Here is a 20,500-nt window from a genome sequence, read left to right as displayed (position 1 = left end):
TATATATATATATATATATATATATATTAGATTTGTAATGGTTTTTGGATTTCTCTTTATATCACTAAATCAGAAAATACTGTCAACAGACAGAAAAAAATACATTTTCACCTTTTTTTAATGAATAAAACGTATAAAATCAGGCAAATGATATAAGAAACAAACCCCAGTGAAATCTCTCTCTCTCTATATATATATATATATATTAATTTTCCATTATAAATGGGATATATATATATATGTAAAGTAAAATGTAAAAATAAATATAGAAAACTTAATTTTATTTAATTTAGTTAAAGTTGAAGTACTTTTAACTTGCTTCCAATAATTCTAAATTCATAAAAATCGTTCAAATCAGGAAAGCATTCTCTGCATTCATTATTTGCCATTTATATTTACTATTTTTTTATAATAAAGAGTGTCTGTCCCCAATACTGCAGTCATTACCATCAAGCCAAGTATTTTATAGAAAAATAATGTTTTTAATATATATTTGGAAAAAATATATATTTTTTTTTATCTTCCCAATATAAAAAATACACAAGGCCATGATAAGATGAGAGGTTTTATTTTTCAAGATGTGTGTGTGTAAAAGTGTCTCTTCCCAATGAAACTATGTAAATGATAAGTGCAGCATCTGTGAAGTGTGTGTGTGTGTGTGTGTGATTCTCCGGCTTTTGCGCTCGTCTGCTCGCATCAATCTGCTAATTGTCGCCGTGTCGACTTAAAGACTCATTTCCCACAAAAGGGGAATCTAATTATTTTCTTTTCACTTACACATTATCCGCCAACATCGCCTTATTCGCACCCGGGTGTCAAGAAGCGCGCGCGTCCCTCGGTCTTCTGCGCATGCGCGCGTCTCTCTTTGAACCTCGCGCTCGTAAAGTTCTCGGGTATAAAAGAGACGCTTTGTCACACAGGATAGATGGATAAGCTGAACGAAGACATGGCGCGGATCGATGTCGATGTGTACACGGCCAAAGTTTTGTCCCAGTGGGACTGGAGCAGAGAAGAGGACCGCGCGTTTGGCGACTCTTGCAGCGCGTCCTCGCCGGAGTCCGCGTGCTCGTCCCCGGACGCGCGCTCCAGCAATAGCGGAGGATGCGAGTCGCAACTGAAGCCCAAAGTGAAGATGAGCGTGAAAAGGAGAATGAAGGCTAGCGAACGGGAGAAGCTGCGCATGCGCAGTCTGGCGGAGGCTCTTCATCAGCTCCGGGATTACCTGCCACCGGTGTACAGCAGGAGAGGACAACCGTTAACCAAGATACAAACCCTCAAGTACACCATTCAGTACATTAAAGAACTCTCCAGCATCCTCGACCAGCAATCTGCGCATGCGCGGCGCTGACGGGACCAACGGTCAACCACAACACTTTCCCACTATAGACGGCTCTCTCTGTGATGTGTAATTTGATCTGGTCACGTCAAACACATGATCAGCGTGAAACTCAGTGGAGCAGCTTGTAGTTTGTCAAGCTACAGCTTCAAATTAGTTAGCTTTGAAGGAGCTAGCTACACAAAAAATTGTGTCATTTTACTAGCCGCTAGCCAGACCGATAAACCAACACAGACCGGAAGTTAACTTCGGGCCAGACGCGTAACCGTGGCAACGCGCGTGCGTTTGATGAAGCTGTCTATAAAGAACTTTTTATGCAATGGAAAGATTCTAATGGATGTTAAAAATTCTTCATGGAATCGCCCAGCTATCTGGGAATGTTCCCACAACTTTCACTTTTCACTGTTTGGATGATTTAAATAATAATCTGTATGATGTTGTTTTACCTGAATAACGTTCTCTTAAAGGGACAGTGCACGCAAAAATGAAAATTCTTTATGTTATTTGTACTTGACGAGTGTTCTAAGAGTGTCTTAAGGGTTATGAGGATGTAATCGTAACGTTTTTAAACTACGCAGTTTAAAACATTTTAGAAACATTGCAAATCACTGTTCCCACGATGGTTTTTTAGAACGTACATTTGTTAGCTGGGCATGGATGCAGAATCTTTATTTCTCACAGCTGATTTTAGGCTGCTTTTGTACAGATTTTTATTTTTCTGTTTGTTTGTTTGTTTATCCACTCTCATGTTTTACTGATGTAAATATTTCTTGCTGATGCTTGAGTGGAGTGTCGATGTCTAATATTAAGAGTGTCTTTTAAATTGAAATGGCTGAATAAACATCTTGTTGGTGTTGATGTAAACTGGTTTTTGTATTTCATGTCAAGATAAAAGTGAATTTGAAACTAAAACGTTCAAATATGGGTGACTTTTTATGTATTTTTTCTTTTTTTAAATTAAGAAATCCCAAAATATTAAAATAAGATGGCATTCAATTTACAGACAACTTACTCAATATAACAAGGGCTTAGACATGAAAAGATAAGTAATAAATATACAAATAAATAAAGCAAGAAAATATCTGCACAGTTTCTAAAGTAATAAATAATAACCTTCTAAACACAACCTCCATATCATTTAATATAAGATTATCAAATCCAGCAAAATCATAGCTTTTTAGTTTTTGACAGGGCGTTTAGACATTGTGCCAAATAGTTATTAAATACTACAAAAAGGAGAGATAAATACATCTACATTTGTGGATTAAAAAATGTTTAGCAATAAAACCTTTTTTTTATTTTTTATTTTTTTGTTGCATAACAGAACAATAACAACATACACATACAGAGGATCACAATGTATTCAGCTATCCTCTATTACATTCATAATAGCATCAAATGAAACAGAATAAACAATATAAAACAAATTTTAAAAAAGGTATACAGAGGATAACTTACAAAAAATTCCAAAAAGAAAAGGATTCAAACATTCTATACATCCATTTTGCTTTTTTATTTCTTCCATCTTTTAAGGCCTCAATATAATGCTTAAGTTTATTATTAGTCCATTTCTGTTTGTGTATGTGGTATTTACCATACATAATTATTAAGTTAATCACCAAATTTTGCTCCAAACACTTACTTTTATATATAACAAAAATTATATCTTTACCAGATAGTCGAATCTTTACATTTGTGAATTTAAATATTAGATGTTCAATATCAATCCAAAACAATTGGTAAATACACATTGAAAAAATAATAATTCTTCTTCTAAATTACAAAAGACGCATTTAGTCTCCATGTCTCTAAAAAATCTTGAGACTACTTGTCTCACTGGGTAAATCAAATGAATAACTTTATATGTAACTTCTTCAACTTTATTGGTTAGACAGGATTTACTGGGTAAACTCCAGACCTCTTTCCAATCAATCTGGTTATATATCGAGCTCCAAAAAGGTTTGCATTTAGGCAATAATGTAGTTCAACATAATTTTTTTATATAAAAGTTATAAAAAACAATTATCTATAATTTTCACACCATTAATACTTAAATGATTAGTATATAATGGGATAGACTCAGAAGATATATTGCCTGATAAAAGTTGAATAAGGTTTAGCAATCAAACCTGTTTACGCACAACAGCGATTCTCATGACGTATTTCTTGCGACAAGAGCACTGGCCAATCACAGCGCGTCTGTCTTCGGTGTGGGCGGGGCCTCGTGGTACATGACGCTCTGACAAAGAGAATCAGCGCTCGATGTGACGGTGCGGCGCGGGCCGCCATTTCAAAGCCGAATAAACGCGCGAGGTTTCACAAATTAATAGACGGATGCTTATTTTTTAGAGTACAGTGCATAACACTTTATATTTTTAAGGCTCGTTGTTTAGAAGAGCTCTCAATCTCACAAGGTAAGTCACGGAAGAAGCGTTATTAGCTCGAATTAGAGCGTTTGAGTGTTTAATGTCGGTGAGGCGAGCCGTTAAATCCCACATTCGCCTTCGTTAATTCTGTCGAATAACTTCAGTTATTTGCTGTAAATATGTGAGAGTTCATTGTTTCTTTGTGCCCTCGGCTGATTATTTCGTTCATCTGCGGTTATGGCGACAGCCTACAGTAAATCTCGGAATGTATGAAATTAATGAATTAAGAGCTTGTAAATCCGACTAAAATCAGCAAATTTATGTTATTTTGTGGGCATAAACACACTTTCAGTAACAATAATCATCATATTCAGGTGTAATATCATCATAAACACCGAGCAAATAAATTATTTTATAGCATCCTTTAAATTCCATGTACTAAGTTACATAGAAATATTAAAATAGAAAAATAACATGGACCATATATATTGATGATATAATCGTGCACTCTGGGGTGTATGCAAATTTACATAGAAATATTAAAATAGAAAAATGGATCATATATATTGATGATATAATCGTGCACTCAGGGGTGTATGCAAATTATTATCCAATAAATGCTCTCTGCTTTGAGAAACCCCTCCTCCTACCAATATCAGGTAGCAATCCAGGGTGTAAATTAAGCCTAATTAAAACATAAATTATTTATAAATATATTTGATATGCCCTGCCTCAAATTCCTGCAATTTCACGAGGTCTATAACGAGCCATGAGCTGTTAAAATGATCTGTTCTTTCTCAGTATCGTGAGATGTTTTCTCTCATGCATCGTTTCCATTAGCAAAATCTTCTGCAGTTTCTGTAGAGATGCTTCATTGTACAGTTGGCCGTGTGCGTAACTCACACTATTAATACGCGGCTTGTGCCCTGAAATCCCCGTGGCCCAGATCAGCTGCTTATTTCCCAGCAGGCCGTTTGATGACGGAGGTTCTGGCATGTTAAGCTCGTCGTGTGGCTTTAAGGCCAAAGGAAAACCGTCAAACATTTGACATTGGCGTTTGACATCTTGAACGTTGTTTCCAATCTGGATTTGGGTCAAAGGTGAAGGCAGGTGTTATGTGTTCATGGTGTTTGCTGCTGAAAATGCTATTATATACGACTGACAGGCATCAATCCTCGGCGTACACTTAAAAAGCACCAATGTTTTCCAGATGGATGCCGAAGCGGAGCCGGTGGAGGAGACGACAGAAGTGATGGAGGCCACAGAAACGCCCTCGCAAGAGGAGCCTTCGTCTGACAACAAGTTCAGGTAGGTCACGTGACCAAAGCTTCTACTGTCATTGGTTATTCTCATCCACTTGTTTTCCATCCACCTATTTTTATGCAAATTTTGGGATGTTGCATATAAAAAATGGGCATTAAAAAAATGTATGTGCTCAATTAAGTCGTTTTTTTTTTTTATCTGATAAGAAGACGTGGATAAACTAAGACGAAAACACATTTACTGAATAAAATCCTTTTTTTTAAAAACTCAGCGGAGACTGTGATTGGATAACTGGACTTACCAGCGGACCAATGGCATCGCAGCATCTCAAATGTTGGTTTGGTGTTTCTGAAACGCCGGAGTCAATTATGATGGAGGGAAAAAGAGCCAGATTGCAGCAACTTACAGTTTTATTACTGCTATTCCGCACCAATTTCCCAGGAAGTGTCGGTTTTGTTCTCCTGAACACCTGCTGCTTTATTCGCAAATATTTTATGCGATATTCCAAGTTCGCAACATAGCTACTTTTACAGAGTTAAATAATGACATTATTGTCTTCTGTAGAACTCGTTTCATAATTGATGAACTTTGCGCAGTTATTGAACTGAACTGAAAATGATTTTGATGAAGTTGAGTCCTGATTATTACTGTGAAGGTGCTTTGAAACAGTTGAAACAAAGGTATAATGTGTCTGAGGTTTGATTCTGGTTATTTGCAGGGGTCGTGGAATGAAGTTTCGTGGCAGAGGCGGCCGGATGGGCCGTGGGATTCGTGGTGGACGTGGGATGATGATGATGATGAAAGGCTTCAGACCCCCGGGTCACATGAGAGGAAGAGGCCGCGACGGGTTTACCAATGGATTTGGACCCATGAGGTTCTGCCGAACTGTTCTTGAGTCTTTCCTTAAAGGGATAGTTCCCCCAAAAATGAAAATTACCCCATGATTTACTAATCCTGAAGTCATCCTAGGTGTATATGGCATTCTTCTTTCAGACGAATACGATCGGAGTTATATTTAAAAAAATGCTTTATAATGACAGTGAATGGCCGTTTAAGTTTTGAAGTCCATCATAAAAGTGCATCTATCCATGATAAAAGTGCGTCTATCCATGATAAAAGTGCATCCATCCATCATAAAAGTGCATCTATCCATCATAAAAGTGCATCCATCCATCATAAAAGTGCGTCTATCCATGATAAAAGTGCATCCATCCATCATAAAAGTGCATCTATCCATCATAAAAGTGCATCTATCCATCATAAGTGCGTCCATCCATCATAAAAGTGCGTCCATCCATCATAAAAGTGCGTCCATCCATCATAAAAGTGCGTCCATCCATCATAAAAGTGCATCTGTCCATCATAAAAGTGCGTCTATCCATCATAAAAGTGCATCTATCATGATAAAAGTGCATCTATCCATCATAAAAGTGCGTCTATCCATGATAAAAGTGCATCTATCCATCATAAAAGTGCATCTGTCCATCATAAAAGTGCATCTGTCCATCATAAAAGTGCATCTGTCCATCATAAAAGTGCATCTATCCATCATAAAAGTGCATCCATCCATGATAAAAGTGCATCCGTCCATGATAAAAGTGCATCTATCCATCATAAAAGTGCATCCGTCCATGATAAAAGTGCATCTGTCCATCATAAAAGTGCATCTATCCATCATAAAAGTGCATCCATCCATGATAAAAGTGCATCCGTCCATGATAAAAGTGCATCTATCCATCATAAAAGTGCATCCGTCCATCATAAAAGTGCATCTATCCATCATAAAAGTGCATCCATCCATGATAAAAGTGCATCCGTCCATGATAAAAGTGCATCTATCCATCATAAAAGTGCGTCTATCCATGATAAAAGTGCATCTATCCATCATAAAAGTGCGTCTATCCATGATAAAAGTGCATCTATCCATCATAAAAGTGCATCTGTCCATGATAAAAGTGCTCCTCGCTGCTCTGGCAGGTTAATAAAGGCCTTCTGAAGTGAAGCGACGCGTTCGTGTAAGAAAAATATCCATATTTAAAACTTATCAACTAAAATAACTAGCCTCGGGCAGATGGCCGTACGCATCGATTTACAACGGCGAATATTTCTTAATTTATATGAAGGGCGTTTATATTCACGTGAGGGCGAGTAAATCATGGGCTAATTTAAATTTTTGTGTGAACTATCCCTTTAAATCATTTGAATGAACCCGTTCATGAAAAAGCACGTGTTCTCTGTGTGTGTTGCAGGAGAGGCATGGGAAGGACGTGGCCGTATCCAGACATGCGTGGCCGTCGAGGTCGCGGCGGGCCGATGGGAATGAACTTGGGTCCGCCTCCGCCTCCGCCTCCACACATGCACATGAGAGGACCTCCTCCACACATGCACAGGTGTCCGCATCACTCCGGCAGACCTCGGAGAAACACTGTTCATTTACTGCATTCAACCAGATGTGCCTTTTTTTACTAGCATCTAGAGCTGGGTTGACCATCGATTTCTAGATTATAAAGTCCCCCTGTAGTCGATCATTGTTAACCATATTCTTTGGGATTGCCCAAACTTTAATGTTTTGAGACAGCGCTTTTTATCAGGACACACTTTTAAGGACTTATTTATGGATCCACAATGTATTTAGCAATTTTTATCACTAGTACATTTAAAGAATCTTTTATCGAATTAAAGAGAGGTTTCCGCTTTGTGTAAAGTGTGTGTTTATGTTTTCAGGCACGGCCCGCCTCCCCCTCCCCCCCCACCGGGACACCCGGCCTTCAGAGGACGGCCCCCACATCCGAGGGGGCGGAGCATGATGCCGCCCGGCCCGCCCCGTTTCTTCCACCCCAGAGGGTAAGAACACACTCATCCGCTCTCATGTTCACAGACGCACATGCGAAGAAGAGTCTCTTCGGGGCGTGACAGTGCAGAACCACGGCTAAAACTAAAATGACATAAGGGGCTTTCGCACCGGATAGTTCTAGGAACGAGCCACCAGGATGGTTCTCCGAGAACTAATGCTTCCCTTAGGAATGTTTTCCTGGTTGCGTTCGCACCGCCAGTAGGAACTCTGAAGTGACGTGAGACACGCTTGTTGTTGGGACTTTTATTTTGACGGCGCTGAGAACGACTGAGCTCACATTCTCCTGTTCATTAGTGTACGATCTGTCTAACAGCTCTGACTAATACATTATTAGCTATAACTGATATACACTGAGAGTAGACAGTAATGAAGAGTTATTAGCGTATGCCGTGTGGTTTATATCTAGTGTTGCTGAGCAGAAACACATCATCATGTTTCTCTTGATCTCCTCAAAGTTGTGTTGGGTTTCTCCTCAGTGTAAAGGTTGAGAGCTCCATCTATCACAGTTTTATATGTTCGTAGAGTTAGTTTGTGGAGTAAATATATAGGCTATAATCTGTGCGTTGAGCTTCTTTTAAATGTCGGGTGCTGGTGTTTCGCGTGCGTTCGGCCAATCAGCGAACACTACCGTCACGGAGAGTTCCTCTAGCGCTGGTGTAGACCGACTCTGGAGGAGTGAAGGAGCTCCTCTAAAAGGAGTTCCTAGAACTAAAATAGTTCCCAGTTCCTGCGGTGCGAACAAACACGCCAAAAACCGGGAACTTCCACCAATGGAGACAGAGCGACACGCGTCATTATCTGGAAACCGTCTCCATTGACTCTGTATTGTGTGAAGCTGCATCCTTGTCATTTCTGCCTTATAACAAAAGACAGAGCAATGTCTAAAAGCTGCTGTGTGACAGGGTGTGCAGCAAACAAGCTAAAAAACACAGAAATACGAGCGTTTAAGGACACAAAAGTGGAAACGGGTACTGAGAGGTGAAGCATCAGCAGGAAGAAAGGGTGAATTGTGGGATCCTGACGCTCAGTATGCACTAAAACTCTCTTCGTGTGCAGTAAACATTTCATCACTGGTCAAATATCCAAATGTCAGTTTTATATATTATATTATATTTCTGTAAGCTAAGCTATCCTGTCTCCTCCAGTGGGCGTAAGTTAGCTCTCAGAGTAATGTGACACGCTGGCTCTGTCTCAATTGCTGTATCCACTTTTGTGTCCTTAAACGCTCGTTTTTGGGGTCGACAGCTTATAAACACTTAGTTCTGTGTTTTTTTTAGATTGTTTGCTTGTTTTAGACATTGTTCTGTCTTTTGTTATAAGTTAGAAATGACAAGGATGCAGCTTCACACATTACAAAGTCAATGGAGACGGTTGGATTGCCCCCCCCCCGGTGTGGGCGTGGCCTAAATCCGCTCTGACTCTTCAGTTCTAGGAACGTTAGGTGTGTCCCAAATCGCGTACTTGTGCACTATTCTACGCCATTCTGTAGTATAAATAGTGCGAGTAGTGCATGCGTTCACACTGAAAAGTGCATGAAGTGTCCAACGTTTCACACTTCGTTTTTTCGGTTAAATAAGTGCATCATCTTAAACTGCACTCTTTCTTTTTAGGATTTTCAGTGTGAACACATGCACTATTCGCTCTATTTATACTACAGAATGGCGTAGAACAGTGCACGAGTACGGGATTTGGGACGCACTGATAGTGTATAAGTGTATAGTGTGTACTGGGACACAGCTTATGAAAGGGTTCCTCCGGTGCGAAAGCCCCTATAGTGCATGACACCCTGTTTTTCTTGAATTCTGTGTTTTTTAAATAACGCATTTGCAAGAAATGACGAGTTTCGGCGCCTCTTGAGCACAGCAGGCCAATCAAAATGTGTGATTTTATCCTTTCATGCAGTTACCACAACGGATCGGCCCCTCCTCTGCCCCACCCGCCTCCAGGCAGGGGCCAGCGCTGGCCGGGGCCCCCTGGTGGCCGGAAGTTTTAACGCAACTAAAATCTGTAGCGTTAATGTCCACCGCTCACTCATTTCTGTCCGAACAGACTCGCAGGTCCTTTTACTGTAACAAACACGCTACCTTTTTATTTTTTTTATATATATATATGTTACTTCATTTGAGGAAAAAACCCCGAAAAACATTTAAAGGGATAGCTCACCCAAAAATGAAAATTAGCCCATGATTTACTCGCCCTCAAGTCGTCCTAGGCGTATATGACTTTATTCTTTCAGACGAACACAATCAGAGTTATATTAAGAAATGTCCTGGCTCTTCCAAGCTTTATAATGGGAATGAATGGTTTTTGTTTTTGGAAGTCCATAAAAGTGCATCTATCCATGATAAAAGTGCATCTATTCATCATAAAAGTGCATCTATCCATGATAAAAGTGCATCATTCATGATAAAAGTGCATCTATGCATCATTAAAGTGCATCTATCCATGATAAAAGTGCATCTATCCATCATAAAAGTGCATCTATCCATCATAAAAGTGCATCTATTCATGATAAAAGTGCATCTATCCATCATAAAAGTGCATCTATTCATCATAAAAGTGCATCTATCCATCATAAAAGTGCATCTGTCCATCATAAAAGTGCATCTATCCATCATAAGTGCATCTCTCCATCATAAAAGTGCATCTATCCATCATAAGTGCATCTCTCCATCATAAAAGTGCATCTATCCATCATAAGTGCATCTCTCCATCATAAAAGTGCATCTATGATGGATAGATGCACTTTTATGATGGATAGATGCACTTTTATGGACTTCCAAAAACAGAAACGGCCATTCACTGCCATTATAAAGCTTGGAAGAGCCAGAACATTTCTTAATATAACTCTGATTGTATTCGTCTGAAAGAATAAAGTCATGTACACCTAGGACGGCTTCAGGGCGAGTAAATCATGGGCTAATTTTCATTTTTGGGTGAGCTATCCCTTTAAAAGCACTCTCACTCTGAGGAAGAGAAGGACACATGTTCTTAAGTTGATTTAAATTAAGTGTTTTTACTCCCTAAGTGTTGTGTATAGTCAGCGTGGTGCTATTCCTGTGAGCCTTAAACAATCCTGTTCCCTTATCCCAAGAAAACAAGTGAGACTTTAGCGACCGAGAAGGGACGCCAGCCGTTATTCCTCAAGCATGTGTCGTTGATATTTCTGTACTCCTTGGACGTCTCAAATATGGCATTTACCAAGCAGATCCCTCAATATGTTCATCTTCATGTGTAGTGCTCATGAATTAATAATGATTTAATATCATAAATGTGCAGCTACCTAGTCAAGTGAGAATATTGCTGTTAAAGTATTCATGTTTCTTTTTTCTTTTTTTTTGGTTGAATGATTCTGTTAAAATCACAAAGACATGGATTCGTTTTAACATGACAGTAGAGTAGCGCTACGATTTATATACTTCTTCTTTAAATAAATATTTCCTTGCTTTTCTATTTCAAGGCCAAGTATTTGATTCAAAATAGTAAAAAAAGTAAAGTTAAAACCCCTCTCTGTGTTGAGTTTTGAAGTGTTATTATTATTATGGCACATTCACGTATTGTAACTGATAAAGTCATGTGGATTTGTGAATGTAAATTGAACAGATAACAGCTTTTGACTTAGTTTTGACAAACAAAACAATAAAGTTAAGATAAAATGACCTCTCTTTTTTATTGTTCATTCAAAACAAAAGCTGAATGTCCATTTATGTAATGCATTTTTTTAAAGTACTGATCATTTCTGAAGCCAAATGGACAGCAATGTAAAGATTTTATTACATGAGCACAGATATATTTAACTATGATGTGTTTATTATGATAACTCATATATATATATATATTTACATCATTGCAGAAATGCATAATAAAGCACATGGATGACTTGAGTAAAGTTATATTTGAAATACACTGAATTAAAGTTGCCTAGAGGGCTGAAAGCTCGAGCTCAGGCCGGATGTCCAAGGATGTGTGCATGAAATAAATGTACTTTTAATATTCAACAGGAAAACACTTCTTGACTCACTCTAAAACTAAACACGCATCATCATAGCAGGCCACGCTGTAGTGCATGCGAGTGAGTTTAACACTAAAAACAGCCAAAAGTTTGGAGACACTCGATTATCTTTAGTGTGTGTGTTAGAATAACGTGATTATAAACCTGAAATGACTCAAATGGAAGAATGTGTGGATGAAAGCGGCTCTGGACGTTGATCGGCCGGCTTCATCTCGGGATAAACGCTGTTAAAGAGGAACTTCATGCAACCGCTTTAGTTCTGTAAAGACATTAATGCATTGCACAATCTAAGGTTACAAAAAATAATTTATCTTTGATGCATGTTTGATTAATAACCCTGTGAGAAGACATTTACGGAACTAAATTTAGATGTAAAAAAAATAAATTACAGCATGAAAATACAAAAGCTGGCATTTAAAGGGACAGTTCACCCATAAATGATCTACTCTTCCCTCAAAAACTGAGTTTCTTTGTTCTGTTGAACACAAAATTATGCAGAATCTGAATAATTTGTATCTATTTACTTCCCTAGTATTCCCTATGGACGTCAGTGGATACCAGTGATTGTGTGTTTGCCAACATTCATTAATATACCTTGTTGGTCCCCATTGACTTCCATAGTATGGAAGATTGTTTCCGCCACAGAATTAAACAATTTAAAAGATAATTGCGACTTTTTATCTCACAATTGCGAGTTTACATCTCGCAATTCTGACTTTATATTTCGCAATTCTGACTTTATATCTCACAATTCTGACTTTGTCGCAATTCTGACTTTGTCGCAATTCTGACTTTATATCTCGCAATTCTGACTTTATATCTCACAATTCTGACTTTGTCGCAATTCTGACTTTATATCTCGCAATTCTGACTTTATATCACGCAATTCTGACTTTATATCACGCAATTCTGACTTTATATCACGCAATTCTGACTTTATATCTCGCAATTCTGACTTTATATCACGCAATTCTGACTTTATATCTCGCAATTCTGACTTTATATCTCGCAATTCTGACTTTATATCTCGCAATTCTGACTTTATATCACGCAATTCTGACTTTATATCTCGCAATTCTGACTTTATATCTCACAATTCTGACATCTTTTCTCACAATTTTGAGATATAAAGTCCAAGACTTTTTTTTTTAACCTCAGAATAGTTTATATCTCACAATTCTGACTTTATATCTCGCAATTCTGACTTTATAACACATAATTACGAGTTTATATCTCGCAATTCTGACATCTTTTCTCACAATTTTGAGATATAAAGTCCAAGACTTTTTTTTTTAACCTCAGAATAGTTTATATCTCACAATTCTGACTTTATATCTCGCAATTCTGACTTTATATCTCGCAATTCTGACTTTATATCTCGCAATTCTGACTTTATATCTCACAATTCTGACTTTATATCTCGCAATTCTGACTTTATATCTCGCAATTCTGACTTTATATCACACAATTCTGACTTTATATCTCACAATTCTGACTTTATAACACATAATTACGAGTTTATATCTCGCAATTCTGACATCTTTTCTCACAATTTTGAGATATAAAGTCCAAGACTTTTTTTTTTAACCTCAGAATAGTTTATATCTCACAATTCTGACTTTATAACACACAATTGCGACTGTATATCACATAATTCTGAGATAAAAAGTCAGAATTGTGAGGGGAAAAAAGTCGCAATTACCTTTTTTTATTTTCCACTCTGTGGCGGAAACAAGCCTCCACACCATAAGTGTGAAGAAGACAAAAAAACCAATGGAAATCAATGGGTAAAAAAAAAAAGAAACTCATTCAGGTTTAGAACAACTTTGCATTTAAATCGGATGTTTCTTCGGGATCATGAGGATCACACATTCAGTCGGTGCGTCCAAACTTTTGACTTGTGTGAAGCCATTAACATCATGAATAATCTGGATCGTTTACCTCTGATGCGAGAGAACATTACTCTGATTAATCCGTTTTATTACTCCTGATATCTCAATGAATATGGATTAGTTTGGCAGATAACACTCTCTGACGACGGCTCGTGATCTGTGAGGTGTAGCGCGAGGTGGTGTGTGTAATGCAGAGTCCGCTCTGAGTAAAGCACTCGCAGGTTTGAGTCCTCCCCGACGTCCTGACAGAAATGAGGCGCGTCGAGCAGCAAACGTGTTGTGTGTGTTCCTCTGACTCTTCTTGTCTCCTGAAGGGGTGAGACACCCTTCTGGAAGCATCCGGACACTCGTATGAGGACCATCCCGTCTGTCACTCATCTCCTCCCAAGCCCCGCCCCCACGATGAGAAGCCCCGCCCTCTCGTAACCACGGTGAGTTTGTCTCTCTCTCTTAATCTCTCTTTCTCACTCAGTCTCTCTCTCTCTGTCAATCTCTCTCTCCCTCTCAATCTCTCTCTCCCTCTCAATCTCTCTCTCTCAATCTTCCTCTCAATCTCTCTCAATCAATCTCTCTCTCTCTCCCTCTCAATCTCTCTCTCCCTCTCAATCTCTCTCTCTCTTTCAATCTCTCTCTCTCTCCCTCTCAATCTCTCTCTCCCTCTCAATCTCTATCTCTCTCTCTCAATCTCTCTCTCTCTCTCCCTCTCAATCTCTCTCTCTCCCTCTCTCTCAAATTCAAAATTGCTTTATTGGCATGACTAAAAGTACAATATTGCAAAAGCTTGGAATACATAGAATAATAATTAAAAGCATCAAAATAATAGAATAAAATATTATAACATAAATTTAAATAAGCAGTGTAACAAATTATAACGTGAACATTTGATACCACATATATTTGTTTTAACATTTTATATATATATATATATATATAAATAAAAACATAAACACTCTGGCTGACCTGTCAATCACCCTGAGGAACTTCCAAGTGAAAGTCAGTGGTTCCTCCGTCATTAAAGTGTTCATTTCAACATTAATAAAAGCAAAAGTTGTATCTGTAATGTAACACTATTATGTGGACTCATCAGAGAACAATACATCGACACAACCCTGGACACCACAGCTCTCGGCGAGAGATTGACTGATAATTCTTCATGTCTTAAAATATCTTGAATGTAACTCGACACCCTTGCCTCATTTAGTATGAGCGGTTCTATGAATATGCAAATGAGCCCCGCCTCCACTCACTCACTCAGCTCAGAGATCCACTGGTTGATGATCACACATTGATCTGATTGGTTACAAGGTAGTTTGTGACGTCAGAAACACCAGCGATTTCAAAGCGTGTTTTTGAGACTGTCTTTGGTTCACTGCAGTTTTAAGGAGAAAATACTCAGCAATGGTGTCGACTTATGAATTTACACATGCTTTGTCTTAAAGCAGATTAAAAACACCACATAGACACATAAACAACATTAAACGCTGGATTTTCACCACAGGGGGAAGAGAGTCAACAACTGTTAAAGGTAAAATAACGTACCTCACTTAATAAACTTTAACATAACAGGTGTTTCAGTTTCATTATCAACTGAACGAACAATCAACAGCAGCATTTATTAATCAGATAATATATGTGAATTAAAGCTTGAGAAACTGATCAAAAGTCTGAATGTTTCTGATCTTCAGCTTTAAAGTTTTGTAGACAAATATCAGAATCACTGTACATTATTTATACATTTGTGACGGTGTTTATTGATCTGTTAGTGTTCGTTACTTTCCAAGTCCATTAAAAACATGGCAAGACTTCACAATAAATGAACATTTACTCTTACAGAACATTATTATTATTATTATTATTAGTTAATTAATTAAAATGTTCATGTTTAACTCACTGTGCATCAATGTTTACAGATGTGACCTGATTTTAGGAATGCACTAGTTAATGCAAAATTAATTAGGATTAATAATGTTAGCAAATGAAAGATTATTATAAAGTGTTATTTTAACAGATACAGCTTTTGATTTTAATAATGTATTAGTAAATGTCGAAAGTAAGAAAATAAAGAAATGCTTTATAAATGTTTTTCATTGTAAAGAACCATAATGTTGTTTTTAACCTAAATATAAATGTTATAATTTCTTTATAAAACGCAATGAAAGCTCATTGGGAACGCCACACGTCAAGTCTTAGTCTATAATGCATTATTGCATTGATTCCGTGTCGCATCTGAAACTGGATGATGTTTAATGCAGCGAATAGGTGAGTGTTTATTCATCAGATTAAACTGCAGAATTCATGCATTAAAATACTCTTATAATGTATATTATATAACGGCGTATATTTAAGTGTTAAATAGTTTTTTATAGCAGATCGTAAAGGAAAAGCATAATCTCATTTGCATTATTCTGTTCACAAGTCAAGCTTTATTTATACAGCGCTTTAAACACAACGCAGCTCTACAGAGATAACAGGAAAATAATGCAATAGTTTGTTTTTTGCATTATTTGCAAAAAATAATTTTGCATTTGTTTTTTATACCATATATTGTAGAATTAAAACACTTTATACCCAAATGTCAAAAAAAAAATGTTTACTTGAATCAATGACCAGCACTGATGAAGCCCCAGTCTTACAGATCATGAACTAAAAAGAGTTGTGTTAGGGTTTATTTACCCTTTAAACTGAGAAAAATGAAAAACGGATCTAAATGTTTCAATGTTTCAGTTGTTAACGGAGTTGTATGATGAATGTATTTGACACTTCTTGCTGTTCTGTGTTCATGATCTTTATGAGAGACGCGAGCGAACGAACAGTGAATCATTTGATTCAGAGGAAAGAGTCATTTGGTTTGTGCTGGAGGACAGGTAAGTAACATCTGCGCAGTTCTCACACACACACACACACACACCATCTCTCATCTAATACAGATCTAGATGTATCATTTGTGTGTCTCAGATGCTGATGTCATTAAAGGGAAGGATGTTTCTGCAAACCTGTCTTTGTGTTTTTAATTGTGGGAATCTCCTGTTTAACAAGTGAAATGACAGAGTTTACTGATTTACTGAACACTTCGGACGTCCACATCCACTCATCTCTGACAGTGTTAACTAACACAATAAATAGTGCTGGGCAACGATTAATCACATCCAAAATAAGTTTGTGTTTACATTATGTGTGTGTGTACTGTGTATAATTATTTTGTATATATAAATACACACATATGCCAATATATATACATGCAAATATTTCTTAAATATATACAAAATAATTATACACCGTAAAACAAACTTTTATTTTGGATGTGATTAATCGTTGCCCAGCACTAAAAATAAATAATAGATGGAGAAATCCATCATAACCATGTAGAAAGAGAAGGTTAGCTGGTGTCTAAAGGAAATGCACCTCATAAAGAAGTGTATTTATGATATACACAGTTAAATTGTTCAAGGCATAATATTGACACGCCTTTATCTGGTTGATGTGCGGCGTGTGTGTGTGTGTGTATGAAGTCTCTTATTTGAATCTCCGGTTGCTCCTCATTGGTCGTGTTCGTCCCACAGTGGTTTCTGGATGTGCTCCGGGATCTTCTCCACCGCAGTCTGTCGAGGACAAACACTGTGTTATAGAAGACCAAACACACTTCTAACATCGCTCTGGTCTGTTTGTACAGTGCGTGTGTGTGAGAGATGTCGTTACCTTGGTGATCTCCATGGCGACGCCCTCCGGCAGATTCCGCTGGATATACTCCAGATAAACCCGCGCGCTCGATCCCGTTATTCCAGAAATCTGAAAGTCACAAAGATGTTCAAGATGTAATGACCAGGCATTTTAAACAGTAGAGTTTTATAAATAAATAAAAATTATATATATATATATATATATATATATATACACAAATAAACTCTTAACTTAATATATTTATATTTAGTATATATATATATATATATATACATATATACTAAATATAAATATATTAAGTTAGAGTTTATTTGCTATAACAGTGTATTTAGTATATATATATATATATATATATACACATACATACACACACACACACACACATACATACACACATATATATACACACATACACGTTATATAAAAATATGTGTATTTCATAGTAATGTATATCACAGTAAAAAATAATAATAATATATATATTTTATAGCCTTTAAACACATTTTTATATATTAAAACCCCATCACTGAAAACTTTATAATGAACATATAAGATTATTTTTAAGTTGCGCTCCGCTTTGAAACATTACACCAGCTGGAGAAACGAGGAGAGTGTGTGTGTGAACAGCGTCAGTGCAGGAGTGTGTCGATCATCACCTCGATGAGCCGGCGGTGTGTCCTCATCTCGTACTGAGCTCTGTGCTTCTTGAAGATGTGGATGGACTTCAGCAGGGTGAGCTTATCGATGTGCTTCGGCGGCTCAAACCTGGACACACAGAACACTTTCAGCCCTCGCTTCAACACCATTATACACACACACACACGCCGCTGCAAGAAGGATCAGTTTGACATTCACTTATTTCAGCTCTGCAAGCAAACACGATCTACCTCGACTGATTTTAAAATAAAGGAGCGAATAGACAATATATGTAAAAGCTAAAAACACACAGACCTTCAAATGCTAAACTAGAGAAATTAAACGGGTAGAAAAAATAAAAACCAGCAACTTCTAAAGTGCATTCTCTTAATCAAAATCTTGCCCATCGATCACACCAACATCTGAACCCTGAGCGATGGAGCAAACGTCAGTCTCCCGCCAGCTAATGTCTTCCAGATGAAATATGTGTGTGTGTGTGTGTGTGTGTGTGTGTGTATACACACAGGGTTTGAAATGAACACCCGGGTAAAAATCAACAGTGGCGGGAAACGCTGCAAAAAACGAGCCAATTTGACGTGTTACTTGTTTACTCACTTTTCTGGGAAGTTTGTGTAAGACAAATCTGCACAGATACTCGTGAGTCATCATGATATATTAAATACAGCGTATTGCACAGAATCTGCTCATATCTGCTTACTTGAACACACACTCGTCACTACACAACACACAACGGTGCGCTGGTTCATTTGCATTGAATCAACAGCGAAGATTAAAAAGCATTTGGTGAACAGAAAAGACAATATTATTTTCCATTTTTTTGATGTTCTTTGTCCTGTATTAATCTGTCCTCCTAAAACACATTTATGGTGATGAGGATGAAAGAGGAAGAGGAGATGCTGGATGACAGGATTCTGTTAGAATAAGAAATGTATGAAATCCAAATTATATATAGATATAGATAGATAGATATAGGCTAAGCTGTGACGTAGTTAATTTGGTTTCTTTTGGCTAGTTGAAGTTCTGAATGTCCGTCAACTTAAAAATGTAAAGGCCAAATTGGCCTGTGAGTGAAAAAGTGAATTTCAAACCCTGTATATATATATATATATAATATAAATATGAGTTCAGCTCGATAATACTCACACTTTCTCCAGGGTGAGTCCGAGCTCTCGAGCGGCCAGAGTCGCGAAAAACTCATAACTGTCCAGAACTGACCTATCGTGACCTTTGACCTCCACTGACAGCCTCTGATAGAGAGTGTCCGGCTCCTCTGAGACCTGTCAATCAAATATACAGGCTACAAACACTGAACTCTGACTTTAATCACAGTAATATTAAACATCAGGGCGAATTTAAAAGCAGATACTCACGACGGGAGACGATGATGTGTGGATCAACCTGAAAACAAACAATTATGTCACCAAATTATGTTTCACTTCTATACAGTGGGGTCTGAAAGCGCATTAAGCTTTTACAATTCTTTAAGAGAGCAAAGTGTGAAACTGACCGTGTTTGATGCTGTACTGCAGCAGCCTGTGAAACAGAACATATTAAACATTCAGCAGAATCAACAACTACGCTCATGTAGTAACAAACAGACAGATAAACCGTGTGAAAGAGTCTGCAATACCTGTAAGAATTGTCTATTAATGGTCTTTGAAAGGACGCTCGCCATGGAAGCCGCCATGTTTTCTGCCTCGACAGGCGGAAGGAAGTGACGTCAAAACACAGACGCGGGAAATGGCGCCCCTAACGGCGGGGAATTTAGTCACTTTTAGAACGGCTTTTTTGTGTTCAAAAACCCAAACTAAAACACTTGATGAAAAACTAGTTGTGTGTAATAATTTATTGTGACTGAATAATAACTGTATCGCTAAAACACTTTATTAGCAATAGTTTATTTACTTCAGTTCGACCCACGCAGATATTAAAACTTCCAAACACATCATTCATTTCAGTCATTGAATATGAACATGAACATTTTGATTACAATCACACTGAAAACACCTAAATAAATAAATAAAAGAAAAATAAGAGTTTTAAGTTTTAAATAAGTTTTGTAGCATGCTCCAATTCTAATTTATTCTGTCCCATGTTAAGTGAACTAAATAAAACACTTATGAAGCATTTCGATTTATAATGTATTATGAGGAATTTCCTTCAATAAAAAGCTATGAAAACAACCCGTATTATAGTAATTTTAAGTAAATAGTATTTTTTGTTTTGTTTTTCCCTCCACCTCTTGTTCTTGCTTATTTTTATTGAAATATAAATCTGAGTTTTTAAATCTAGAAATTATGAGACACGATAAACTGAAAAAAATATTCACTGTGAATAATGTTTTTTTTTTTTTTTTTTACCTAGTTTAAAAAAACCAAAACAAATAAATAAACATCCCCTGTACACGTTCTGGACAGAAATCACTGAGTGGAAAATATAATA

At 37.3% G+C, this 20,500-nt stretch overlaps 3 protein-coding genes across 4 annotated transcripts; 2 read left to right on the top strand and 1 right to left on the bottom strand.

Moving 5' to 3' along the window:
* The first annotated feature begins 645 nt into the window (after positions 1 to 645).
* msgn1 (mesogenin 1) lies at positions 646 to 2,193 on the top strand. Its single transcript, XM_084110499.1, has one exon. It carries the CDS (start codon positions 926 to 928, stop codon positions 1,346 to 1,348), a length of 423 nt encoding a protein of 140 aa, XP_083966625.1. The 5' UTR covers positions 646 to 925; the 3' UTR covers positions 1,349 to 2,193.
* Positions 2,194 to 3,575: 1,382 nt separating this feature from the next.
* LOC311080883 (uncharacterized protein) lies at positions 3,576 to 11,478 on the top strand. The gene is made up of 6 exons (XM_084111063.1): positions 3,576 to 3,750; positions 4,913 to 5,010; positions 5,684 to 5,839; positions 7,215 to 7,355; positions 7,690 to 7,809; positions 9,722 to 11,478. The coding sequence occupies exons 2-6, from the start codon at positions 4,913 to 4,915 to the stop codon at positions 9,810 to 9,812; spliced, it is 606 nt and encodes a 201-aa protein (XP_083967189.1). The 5' UTR covers positions 3,576 to 3,750; the 3' UTR covers positions 9,813 to 11,478.
* A 4,645-nt stretch (positions 11,479 to 16,123) lies between these two features.
* Positions 16,124 to 19,792, bottom strand: mrps10 (mitochondrial ribosomal protein S10). Of its 2 annotated transcripts, XR_014605737.1 has the most exons (8): positions 19,689 to 19,792; positions 19,566 to 19,591; positions 19,429 to 19,456; positions 19,202 to 19,335; positions 18,058 to 18,166; positions 17,420 to 17,509; positions 17,105 to 17,322; positions 16,124 to 16,848 (listed from the first exon to the last, which is right to left on the bottom strand). XR_014605737.1 is itself a non-coding variant. In XM_084111064.1 (7 exons), the coding sequence occupies exons 1-7, from the start codon at positions 19,743 to 19,745 to the stop codon at positions 17,260 to 17,262; spliced, it is 507 nt and encodes a 168-aa protein (XP_083967190.1). In that variant the 5' UTR covers positions 19,746 to 19,792; the 3' UTR covers positions 16,124 to 17,259. The 2 variants fall into 2 exon arrangements, 1 of the variants encoding a protein (XP_083967190.1); XM_084111064.1 differs by having other exon boundaries at positions 16,124 to 17,322.
* Between the last annotated feature and the right edge of the window lie 708 nt (positions 19,793 to 20,500).

The sequence above is a fragment of the Abramis brama genome (genome assembly GCF_963993115.1).
Source record: "Abramis brama genome assembly, chromosome: 4".
In the NCBI taxonomy this organism is placed as follows: Eukaryota; Metazoa; Chordata; class Actinopteri; order Cypriniformes; family Leuciscidae; genus Abramis; species Abramis brama.
This window is presented reverse-complemented; position numbering and strand designations above follow the sequence as displayed.